This window comes from Vespula pensylvanica, chromosome 22, assembly GCF_014466175.1.
Source record: "Vespula pensylvanica isolate Volc-1 chromosome 22, ASM1446617v1, whole genome shotgun sequence".
Lineage (NCBI taxonomy): Eukaryota > Metazoa > Arthropoda > Insecta > Hymenoptera > Vespidae > Vespula > Vespula pensylvanica.
This window is the reverse complement of record NC_057706.1, coordinates 2451602-2462333: the sequence shown is the minus strand read 5'-3', so window position 1 is coordinate 2462333 and position 10732 is coordinate 2451602. Positions and strand designations below refer to the sequence as shown.

At 42.2% G+C, this 10732-nt stretch overlaps 1 protein-coding gene across 1 annotated transcript in view; it reads left to right on the top strand.

Annotated features, from left to right (window-relative positions):
* Window positions 1–6722: 6722 nt before the first annotated feature.
* LOC122636478 (cytochrome P450 18a1) overlaps window positions 6723–10732 on the top strand; it is a 4148-nt gene continuing 138 nt past the window's right edge. The window contains exons 1-5 of the mRNA XM_043827709.1: window positions 6723–7682; window positions 8099–8220; window positions 8406–8835; window positions 9055–9319; window positions 9939–10732. The exon at window positions 9939–10732 is cut by the window's right edge and continues 138 nt beyond it. Of these exons, the coding sequence (XP_043683644.1) occupies window positions 7310–7682; window positions 8099–8220; window positions 8406–8835; window positions 9055–9319; window positions 9939–10359 (1611 nt within the window). The 5' untranslated portion in view covers window positions 6723–7309 and the 3' untranslated portion in view covers window positions 10360–10732. The remainder of the gene's footprint in view (window positions 7683–8098; window positions 8221–8405; window positions 8836–9054; window positions 9320–9938) is intronic.

Below are 10732 nucleotides of genomic sequence, written 5' to 3'. Positions count from 1 at the left end.
AGAAAGAAAAAGATAGAGAGATAAAGAGAGAGAAAGAGAGAGAGAGACGAAGAAAAAGACAGAGAGAAAGAGAGAAAGAAAGAGACAGACAGACAGATAGATGGATAGATAGAAAGAGAAAGAGAAAGAGAGAGGAAAGGAGAAGAAATACGTAGGTAGATTTTCGCGGCAATCGCTACGAAACTGCGAGCAAAGGAAAGAGAGATATCGGAACGACTAGGAGCGACTATGAACGACTTAGAGAGGCGCGGCTCGGTACCTCGAGACTGGAGGTGCTGTTGTCGAACCGTGGGAGGAGGTGATAGAAATGGTGAAGATGGAGATGGTGAGGAGGAGAGAGAGAGAGAGAGAGAGAGAGAGAGAGAGAGGGAGAAGAGAAGAGCAAGAAAGAAAGAAAGAAAGAAAGAAAGAAAGAAAGAAAGAAAGAAAGAAAGGAGGTGGGACACTTGGAATGTGTGTAAGGTAAGCGGCGGCATCCGGGCAATGCCCTCGCATGTAAACAATCAGAAATTGCAGCCCCGGTTTCGCGAGGTAAAGTTAAGCGAACGCACGAGCTGCACTTACACGATCGATCGCACACGCGCAATTACATTACCGCATGGATATATAAGCTGAGACCGGTTCGTGCGTTCCGCGCTCTCCTTCCGTTGCGCTCCTTTGCGTCCGCCCGCTTGTAAACTCAAGAAAGAGATAAGAAGAGAAAGAGAGAGAGAGAGAGAGGATCTCTTCTCTCGCGAAAAAAGTCCTCCTACTTTGTACGACGTATCCCAATTTCGAAATGATACGCCTTTCGAAGTACAGTATGTAGGTATGTGTGTATAGACGTGCATATATATATATATATATATATATATATATATGTATGTACGTGTATATACGTTAATATCTAAATGCATATATACATTAATACATACACGTAGAGAGGATCGAATTGAAATGACGCGAGATTCATTATGAAAGAATGCAGAGTGAACCGACGATGCGTGACAGGAATATGACGTTTGTACTTCGTTTAGGTGCGTCGTAATCGAGGAGATCGATGTATTATGCCATTGTTGTGTCGTAGGACGTTCTCGCGTGATAATATACCATTGTTATACCGATGATTTCATTATATAAATCCGTCGATTTATATAATCGCCATTAGATCGCGACTGGCTGGGAGGGATGAATGAGAGATATTTAAAAGAAGAAAAAGGAGAAAGAAAAAAACTGAGTTGAAAATGATAAAAAAAAGAAAGTTATAAATAATGAAGAATTAAAAATTAGAAAAGAGTTGGAAGTAAAAAAATTGTCGTTCATCCCTCGGCAGATTTGATCTTTTTAATTTGACGCTTATGGTACTTCGCGTATGTAGGAACCCTGTCGTGTATATCGGGTTCATTGACCGATCGACGACCTTTTACGAACTCACGAAGGATTCTGGATCAAACGGCTCCGACTATCTCCACGAGGAGAGCCTGTGTTTCAATTAATAAACGAAAAAGAAACTCGGTTACGAATTGGCTCGTTTACGAACACGGTGAACGACGATTACGCTTCGAAAGAGTCGATGCTTCGTTAACTAACATGTTAACCCTTTAGAAACGACGCAGTTTGAATGAACAGCGACGATTTACTATGGGATCACGTAAATCTTATTAAATAGGATTGGCTGTGTCTGTGTGTGTGTGTGTGTGTGTGTGTGGGTATGTTTGTCTCAAAGAAGACTTAGATAAATTTAAGAAAAAAAAAAAAAAAAAAAAAAATGTACTACAGTCAATTTTCATTCGTTAATTTCTTTTTTGTATTCTTATTCTTTTTCATTGTTAAACTCTTTATCTAGTATATTTCGATGAAAATTATTACAAAAGGTAGAGCGAAATTGATAATCGTATATAAAAGTTTGTAAAAGGAACTAAACAGATTTGTTAAATTGAATGAAAAAAATGAAAAAATAAAGAACAAGTAATACATAATTCCCTCTTCACATTTTCTTTTAATCGTCCGAATGATAATTTCTATTACATAATTCGTAAATTTGAACATAAACGTTTTAGTTAGATCTGTTAATTACAATTAATATCTAATTCCATGGAAAAGAAAAGGTAGATATTTTATCGGATCACTTCTTTCCAAGTATAATTTCTATCCAAGTGGAATTTTCTTTTTTCTCCATTTCTTTTTCCTCAACGATTTAATTTGTATGGATAACAAGAAGATTAAAGCAAGTAAATACAATGGGATTCCCGGAGTAGCGGCGACTTTCGCGATAGTTTCTCGTCGTGGTGGAAGCCAAGAGAGCGTTCGTACGAGAAAGAAGACATACTCTTCTTGCTCGATTGGAAGAGAGTAACACGTCCTCCGCATGGACGGTCGTTCACCCTTGAAGCGATCACAGACGGAGCGTAGACCGCGTTTCTTCGTCTCCCTCTTCTTTTTTTATATTCTCTTTTCTTCCTCCCCTCTCTTTCTCTTTCTCTCTCTCTTCCCCTCGTATTTCCTTCCTTCCTCTATTTCTTCGTATTTACGTTCCACGTAAGTACTTACTTACTTACTTCGATTTTTACTTTAACTTTTACGTCTTTCTTTATTCGTCTTATCTCACACGCGTCCATCTTCATCGATCGATAAAGAGAAACGAAGCTATTCTCTCCTTCTCCTCTTCCTATTCTTCGTCTTCTTCCTCCCTTGTCCCACCTTTTCACAGATCATCTTATTTTATTTCTTTACATTTCTCGACTCCTTTCTATTGTAACTCAACGAGCGCGTTCCTCCCCGCTTTCATTCACGTCCAAGGAAGCAAAAAGATAGAAAAACAAGATCCGGAGGAAGAAGAGATCTTATCGCGAACGCTCGCGCGCTCGTGGCTCGTACTCGCGCTCGGTCTCTCTCTCTCTCTCTCTCTCTCTCTCTCTTTCTCTCTCTCTCTCTTTCTCTCTCATATACAAGGAGAGTTCATTCAACTTTTTACCTTCACGAGTAAAACAAAACCGCGCTCCTTTTCACGATATTTCCTTTCATTTTTAACGAAAAAGTATCGCGTCAGCAAGTAAGTCGGTTCTGCTTTTTAAAAACGTCCGCTTTGCTTACAACGAAATCAGTCGAGACCACCGGTATACCTTAACTTAAGAATTTTCTGAAGAAAACTTTTCCTTTGTTTCTTCCGTTGTTACGTCTACCTTTCCAAGAAGAAAAAAGAAAAAAGAAAGAAAGAAAGAAAGAAAGAAAAGGGAAGGAATAATTTTTCGTTATTATCACGGATCACGGATTGAAATTATTTTCGCGTTTAATGATACAAAGAAACAAAAGTAAAAGAAAACAAAACAAAACTGAAGAAAAGAAAATGAAGCAGTGAAGTAACAGTTATATGCGTCTACGTTAATGGAAATGATTCACGATCTAAAAGATTTGTTTCACGATTCAAAAATGAAGATCGTCGTAAATTAAAACGTCGTAAAAAAAAAAAAGAAAAAAAACGTAATATATGTATTTCGTTTATTTAACAATGTTCGTACAAAATCGTTCGATCGGACATAAAGAAAAAGTTGGAATTGAAATTAAAATTAAATTTAACGATTAAAATCGTTCGTTCATTCAAGCAAAGAGATTTTTTACTTTGTAACTCGTCACTCAAACAGGCTTTTTTTCTATCTCGTTTGGCGTATACGAAGTATCGTTTGCTCCTTGAGGATGATCGAAACGATCGAAGGGAAGATGAGACGTCTTGAACGTTCCTCTTCCAGGAATCGATACTTCTTTCCCGTGGTACGAAGAAATCAACGAAGAAAACGACAATGAAGTATCAACGAAGAAGAATAGTCACGTCGACGTCGTTTTGGATCAACGACCGAGGAATGCAATCTCGAAAACGTGTGTTGCATTTTTAGAGAGTTAAACTCGCGTGCTCTGGTATCACCATCGCCATGATTATTCGTATGGCTACGCCTACGATTAAGTTTGCGCATTATTCTAACATATTATTTCGAATAAATCCACGTTTTTATATTTTGTTATAATGATTTCTGTCGAGAATCGGCTTTCTGCGTAACGTTCGAATACCATTGTAATCCGATTCCTTAGATATTTCGAGTGTCGAGCGGAATGATTATATATATATATATATATATATATATATATATATATATACATATATAATATATTCATATATATATATATATATATATATATATATATATATATATGCGTGTGTGTATGTGTATGAGCTCATGTATATAAATATAAATAAATATTCATATAAACTTTGTAAAATCGATCGATCGATAGATCATTGACTATAGAAGAACGAGAAATGATAGGGATAGATCTAAAACGAATTAGTTCAAATCTTATAGAAATTAACACGTGCAAAAAAGAACTTATACTGAACATTAATTTAGGCATTAATCTTCGGTTCCTGGATTATGAAAAGTTTTCGTGAATAACGAATGGCCTTTGGGTCATCATCGCTCAATCGTCGCGGTTACAACACCGATAAGAAGGTGTCGTTGCTCCGAATAATATCATTGCCGTTCTTTTCAATCGCAAAAATAATCTTTCAAGGATCATACGTATACGATCGTCCAGAACGACCGTAGCGATGACGACATCGCTATCGAATCGCAATAAAATGTTTTTTTTTCGTTGAAGCGCGAGTAACTAAGTAAGTACGTGCCGAGTAAAACGAAGGATAATGATAAGTCGCATGCGATGTAAATCGGTTATCGGCAGCACCAATGACCGAGAGAGAGAGAGAGATCGAATAGCTACCGGTCAAACATCTTCTAGAGAATTGAAAAAGAAGCGGTATATTAATTAAAAGAAAAGAAACGATAATTAATTAATGATTTATCATTGTTTTTTCTTTTCTCTTTTTTTCTCATGTTCTTCTTCTTTCTTCCTTCGTTTTTTCTTTCTTCTTTTTTCTCTCTCTTTAAATCATAATATCCACGAACGAAGTGACTCACCCTTAGAGGAGAAACAGGTAGGGAACGGAAGGAGAGCGCGCTTTTCGCCAGTTATGGCGAGGATGGACGAGCATTTTGCACGGCCTGTAGGCCGGTATCGTTTGTCCGAATGCGGTTCCCCTTATTTGGACAGGTTGCACCGTACCGGACGAATAAATATACACAAATGGGTCAGACGTTCTTCGTAACGTGGTTCGTGCGTATTTCGTACGAAAATTCGTCGTTCGATTTTACGATTCGTGAAAGAAAAATCTTGTTATCTCGTATATTTACGCGGTGATACACATCTAAATCGTTAACTAAAACAGAAAAAAGAAAAAAAAAAAAAAAAAGGAAAAGAAAAGAAAAGAAAAAAGAAACATTTTCGACAACGAGTGACGAACAACGACGATCGTAATTTCGTCGATCGTTCGTTAACAAAATAGTATATTAACGAAACGGGATAATATATACCTCAACACTTAGAAATGTATCCGCACAAAAATTGTTACGTACAAGTTCGTGCCGTATGATCGGACTTCGTAAGTTATAAAACGTGCATGGAGGTCATTGGTTGAAATATTAAACATTTGACACATCGAGATTACGAAAGTACACGAATGAACGATCGCTCGATATCAGGACGTTCGACGGACCGATGAACCAATCGTCGAGGCCTCTGTCGAGTTAAATAACAATCAAAATTAGAAATGGATATAGAACTAAAAATTCGCACACTTCCTTTCGACAATCCGCACAATAATTAAATGCGAAAAATAAGCGAGAGTAACGTAATATGAAGGCGGAAGATATGCCTTATGGCAGGAGGATTCAGTAGACGAAATGTTATCGGAGCGAACGACACGCTCACTAGCGCCGCATCGCGCCGTCTGAGTGCTCGAAGCGGTTCTCTGTGGCGCGGAGCCACATTTACCCCCACTATTCGGACAGGGACTCTCTCCGGACTTTGCGGGGTCCGTCGCGGGGGGCCCGAGGGTTTGGTCCGCCCTCGCACCCTCGCTCGTGTTCTGCCCACCACCCTCGTGGCTGGCGATCGTACTCTTTGCCCCTCCCCTGTCGACCCCTCACCACCGTTCAACGTAAGCCCGAATGATCTTCTCGGTGTGCTACTGCAAACGTTGCTGTTGCTGCTGCTGCTGCTGCTGTTTCTGTTGCTGCTGTACTGTGCTATGCTGAGGTGTTCTGTGTTCTGCCGTACTCTGTTCTGTCGTGCTGTACTATTCCATCGTATATCGTGTCGCTGTACTGTGCCATACTGTCCTGTGCTCTGTTCTGCTGTACTGTTCTATACTGTGCTGTGCCATTCTGTACTCTTGCTGCTGCTGTAGCTGCTGCTGCTGCTGCTGTAGCTGCTGCTGCTGCTGCTGCTGCTGCCGCCGCTGATCTACGGGGCGCCCCCACCCCGCCGCACAGAGGGGCCGCCGTGGGGCCGCTGCCTGATGAGTCACTATATAAGACAGGCAAGGACAAGAAGGTGTATGTTAGTACACACTCAATCCTCCCGTGGCTCGCACGACTCCCGACGTGACGAGCGCCGGCGAATTCGGCTGCGGCTGTGACCGACTTTTTTCTCTCTCTCTCTCTCTTTCTCTCTCTCTCTCTCTCTCTCTCTCTCTCTGTCTCTCTCTCTTTCTCTCTCTCTCTCTATCTATTTATCTCTTCTTCTCCCTTTCTCTCTTTTTCCTTTTCTCCTCTCTTTTCCCTCTTCCTATCTCTTTCTCTCTCTCTTTCAGTCTTAGTCTCATATCACCTATTCCTCTCTCCGTCTCTTTCTCTCTCTCTCTCTCTCTCTCTCTCACTCGCTCCTATCAGTCTCTATCAAGAGCTCTCTCCCCCTCCCTTTAACCAACTCCATATATCCTCTCTTTTCGTTTGGCGTACTCCTGATCGTTTCACGCGAGAGTGGCGAGCGAGTCGCCGACGAGGATCGGTAGTTGAGAGAGTAGTATCACGGATTGCGATCCTCCGAAACGCACGCGCACGCTTTCGAGGATCGGCCGAAAGAGAGGAGAGTCGCGTGCTAATACGATATATCGGGAACCGGCCTTTTCAATCTCTTTTCTTTTTTTTTCTTTTTTCTCTTTCTTCGTTTTTGAGAAAAAGAGAGGAGGCCTCTTCTCTCATTCAACAGTATATATAGATACACATATATATATACATACGTAAAATATATATATATACACACGCACATATTTATATATATATATACATACATATATATATAATTGGTGATACCGCGAAGCAACAAACACTTAAGTGTATCGTTTCGCTACCGATCGATTGTATCGAGTATTAGTTATCGACTATCGTTCACACTACAATCGAGATCTATTTATCGACGAGAAAAAGACGAACTCGACAATATGTTGGTGGAACACGCGGCACAGTGGATCTGGAAAGCGATGGGCGGCACCAGGATCGAGGCTCTATACACCCTCCTCGTGTTCTTGGGTGTACTCCTGATTGTGAGGTGCATTCAGTGGCTGAGGTACATCCGTACCCTACCGCCCGGCCCGTGGGGCGTGCCAGTCTTTGGCTACCTACCTTTCCTCAAAGGGGACGTCCACCTACAGTACGGCGAGCTGGCAAAGAAGTACGGCTCGATGTTTAGCGCACGCCTCGGCACACAACTCGTCGTTGTTTTAAGCGATTATCGCGTTATTCGCGATACTTTTCGTCGCGAGGAGTTCAGCGGTAGGCCGCACACCGAATTCATCAACATTCTCGGTGGATACGGTGAGTGTACGAACGATTCTATTATATCATCGACAAGTTTTTCTCTCTTTCCCAGTTAGCACTCTTTAGTGTCAGTAGTGACAAAATCGCGTACTCGTTTCCTTTTTGTTCTTTTTATTCTTTTTGTCCTTTGCTCTTCTTTCCTCCGTAAGATAAAGAGACTTCGCGGATCGATCGACGGTTCGATCGATCGATCGATCGATCGATCGATCGATCACAGGCTATTTTAGCGCATCGTTTCCACACCTCTCGTTGCAACTTCTCGGTCAATGCTAACTCGTACTATGCGATGTTGTAATCGATCGTCCGCGCGATAGGTCGGACTGATCGGCACTCTCGCGAAAACGAAACGAGTATCCGCGTGTACCGCATACGTGAGTTCGCACGACTTAGGATCTCTTTATTATTTGTCGCAGGTGTCATTAATACCGAGGGTGCTATGTGGAAGGATCAGAGAAGGTTCCTCCACGATAAGCTTCGTAGTTTCGGCATGACTTACATGGGCGCCGGAAAGAAGATCATGGAGTCTAGAATTATGGTGAGTAGTCGATCGATAAAAATTCTTTTTCTGTTCTTTTTTGTTTCTTTTGTTTTGTTTCTTTTCTTGTTTTTCTTTTCTTCGTTTATCGTTATCTCGATAAAGCAAAGAGTAGAATAATATCAGTATCGATGACCGTGAAACGTTTAAATAATGTACGAAACGCGATCGCGATTTGATTACAGAGAGAGGTCGATACTTTTCTCCAAGGTTTATTGTCGAGACAAGGAGCACCGACGGACGTATCACCTTCCCTCGGCATGTCGATCAGCAACGTGATCTGTTCGATCATCATGGGAGTTCGCTTCCATCACGGCGACTCGAGATTCAAAAGGTTCATGGATCTGATCGAAGAAGGATTCAAACTTTTCGGCAGCATAGCCGCTGTTAACTTCATACCAGTGATGCGTTATCTTCCTTGTCTTCAAAAAGTCAAAAACAAGATCTCACAGAATCGTGCCGAAATGGCTGGTTTCTTTCAAGAAACGGTCGACCAGCATCGAGTCACCTTCGACGAGAACAACATTCGCGATCTCGTCGACGCTTATCTCTTGGAAATCCAGAAGGCTAAGGCCGAAGGACGCGAGGCACTGCTGTTTCAAGGCAAGAATCACGGTGAGTAATCGAGATCGTTTGTTCTCGAAAAGAAAAAGAAAAAGAAAAAGAAATAAAAGTAAAAGAAAAAGGAAAAGAAGAGAAAAGAAACGAATGAAAAAGAAAAGACAAAAATCAACCGATATCATTTCCGGTGGAATTTTTTGTTCTTTCTTTTTCCCTTTTTTGTTTTTTCCTTCGGTTCTATCTAAAAACTCCGTTTCTCATTTCCTGTCGTAGATCGTCAAATGCAACAGATCCTCGGCGATCTTTTCTCCGCGGGCATGGAAACGGTCAAGACCACTTTGGAGTGGGCAGTGATTCTCATGTTGCACCACCCAGAGGCTGCTAAAGCGGTACAGGAAGAATTGGACCAGGTAGTCGGAAGATCGAGAATGCCGGCATTGGAAGATCTACCGTTCCTTCCGGTGACCGAGGCAACGATCCTCGAAGTTTTAAGAAGATCGAGCATCGTTCCATTGGGAACGACTCACGCGACTACAAGGTGAGCGAACAGTTCAATACATTTTTCTCGTTGTTTCGTATCGATATCCTACCCGATATCTCGGCGATGAAAGACGAAAAAAAGAAGGGAAGACGAAGAAAAAAAAGATAAGAAGAAAAAGAAGAATAAAAGTCGAATCGGTGTCCGTTCGATTCGGGCGGGAATTCGAATCGGATTTCACAACGGACCCTCGTCTTCCTCTACTAAGGCGTTCCGCGTGTGCCTGCTATAATGTCGGAATCTCGTTCGTTCGCGATTGCCGATTATTCGGCAAGCAAAAGTGAAAGCAAAGGTGCGTGGCCCCCTGTCTGCTTTTCGGCCGGGCCCACCTTTACTCGGGCTGGTTGCTGCTTCGAGGTCGACGACACCGTTTCAACCGTGTGCGCGAACAAAGAGCCAAGAGAATCAAGAGACTACCGCGCGTCGCGTTTCATTGCTCGAAAGTGAGAAACTACGTACTTGTTTACACGTATATGTGTCCGCCATTAGAAACGACAACGATATCACGTCGACTCTCTTTCTCGTTAATAGACTCGTCAATGATTCCTTTATCGTTTTATTATGATTCTTTAAAAAGAAACCCTTTTTAACCACCCTCCTCGTTCCATTCTTCTTACAGGGATGTCACGTTGAACGGTTACACGATTCCAGCTGGTTCTCAAGTGGTACCCTTGTTACATGCAGTACACATGGACCCGGAATTGTGGAACGAGCCAGAGGAGTTTCGTCCTACTCGCTTCCTTTCCGCTGAAGGAAAGGTCTGTAAACCGGAGTATTTCATGCCGTTCGGTGTTGGTAGGCGGATGTGTCTCGGAGACGTGCTCGCGCGCATGGAACTCTTCCTCTTCTTCAGTTCGCTCTTGCATACGTTCGACCTTAGGCTACCTGAGGGCGCCTCGTTGCCGAGTTTGCGCGGTAACGCAGGTGTCACAGTTACCCCGGACCCGTTCAAGGTTTGCCTATTTCAAAAAAACCTCGATCTCCTCGAGTGCGACGCGAACGAGCCTAGCGGGCCACTTCGTAACGTTGGTAGCCTCTGAAAGAGGAAGCGGCTCGAGACGATCACGGTTGTTGTTCCTATCGCTTATCGGAGGAAATGAACTTTCGTGCTCCTCGCCTAGCGTGTGCCGACGGAGAGAGAAAGAAAGAAAAAAAGAAAGAGAACGGAAAGAGAGAAGAACATAATATTTCAAACTCGTCCCATCCAATCTATCGACGAGTACGAAAGGATTTCGATCCTCTGAAGAAAGAAAAATACGGATCGTGTGAGATAAGAAAGAAGAAGAAGGAGGAGGAGGAGGAGGAGGAGGAGGAGAAGAACGACAAAAGAAAATATGGATCGTATAATAAGTTTCTTCTCGAAGCTAAAAAACTCCAAATGAGAAAACAAAATTCTTTCCTCGGCCGCGCGGA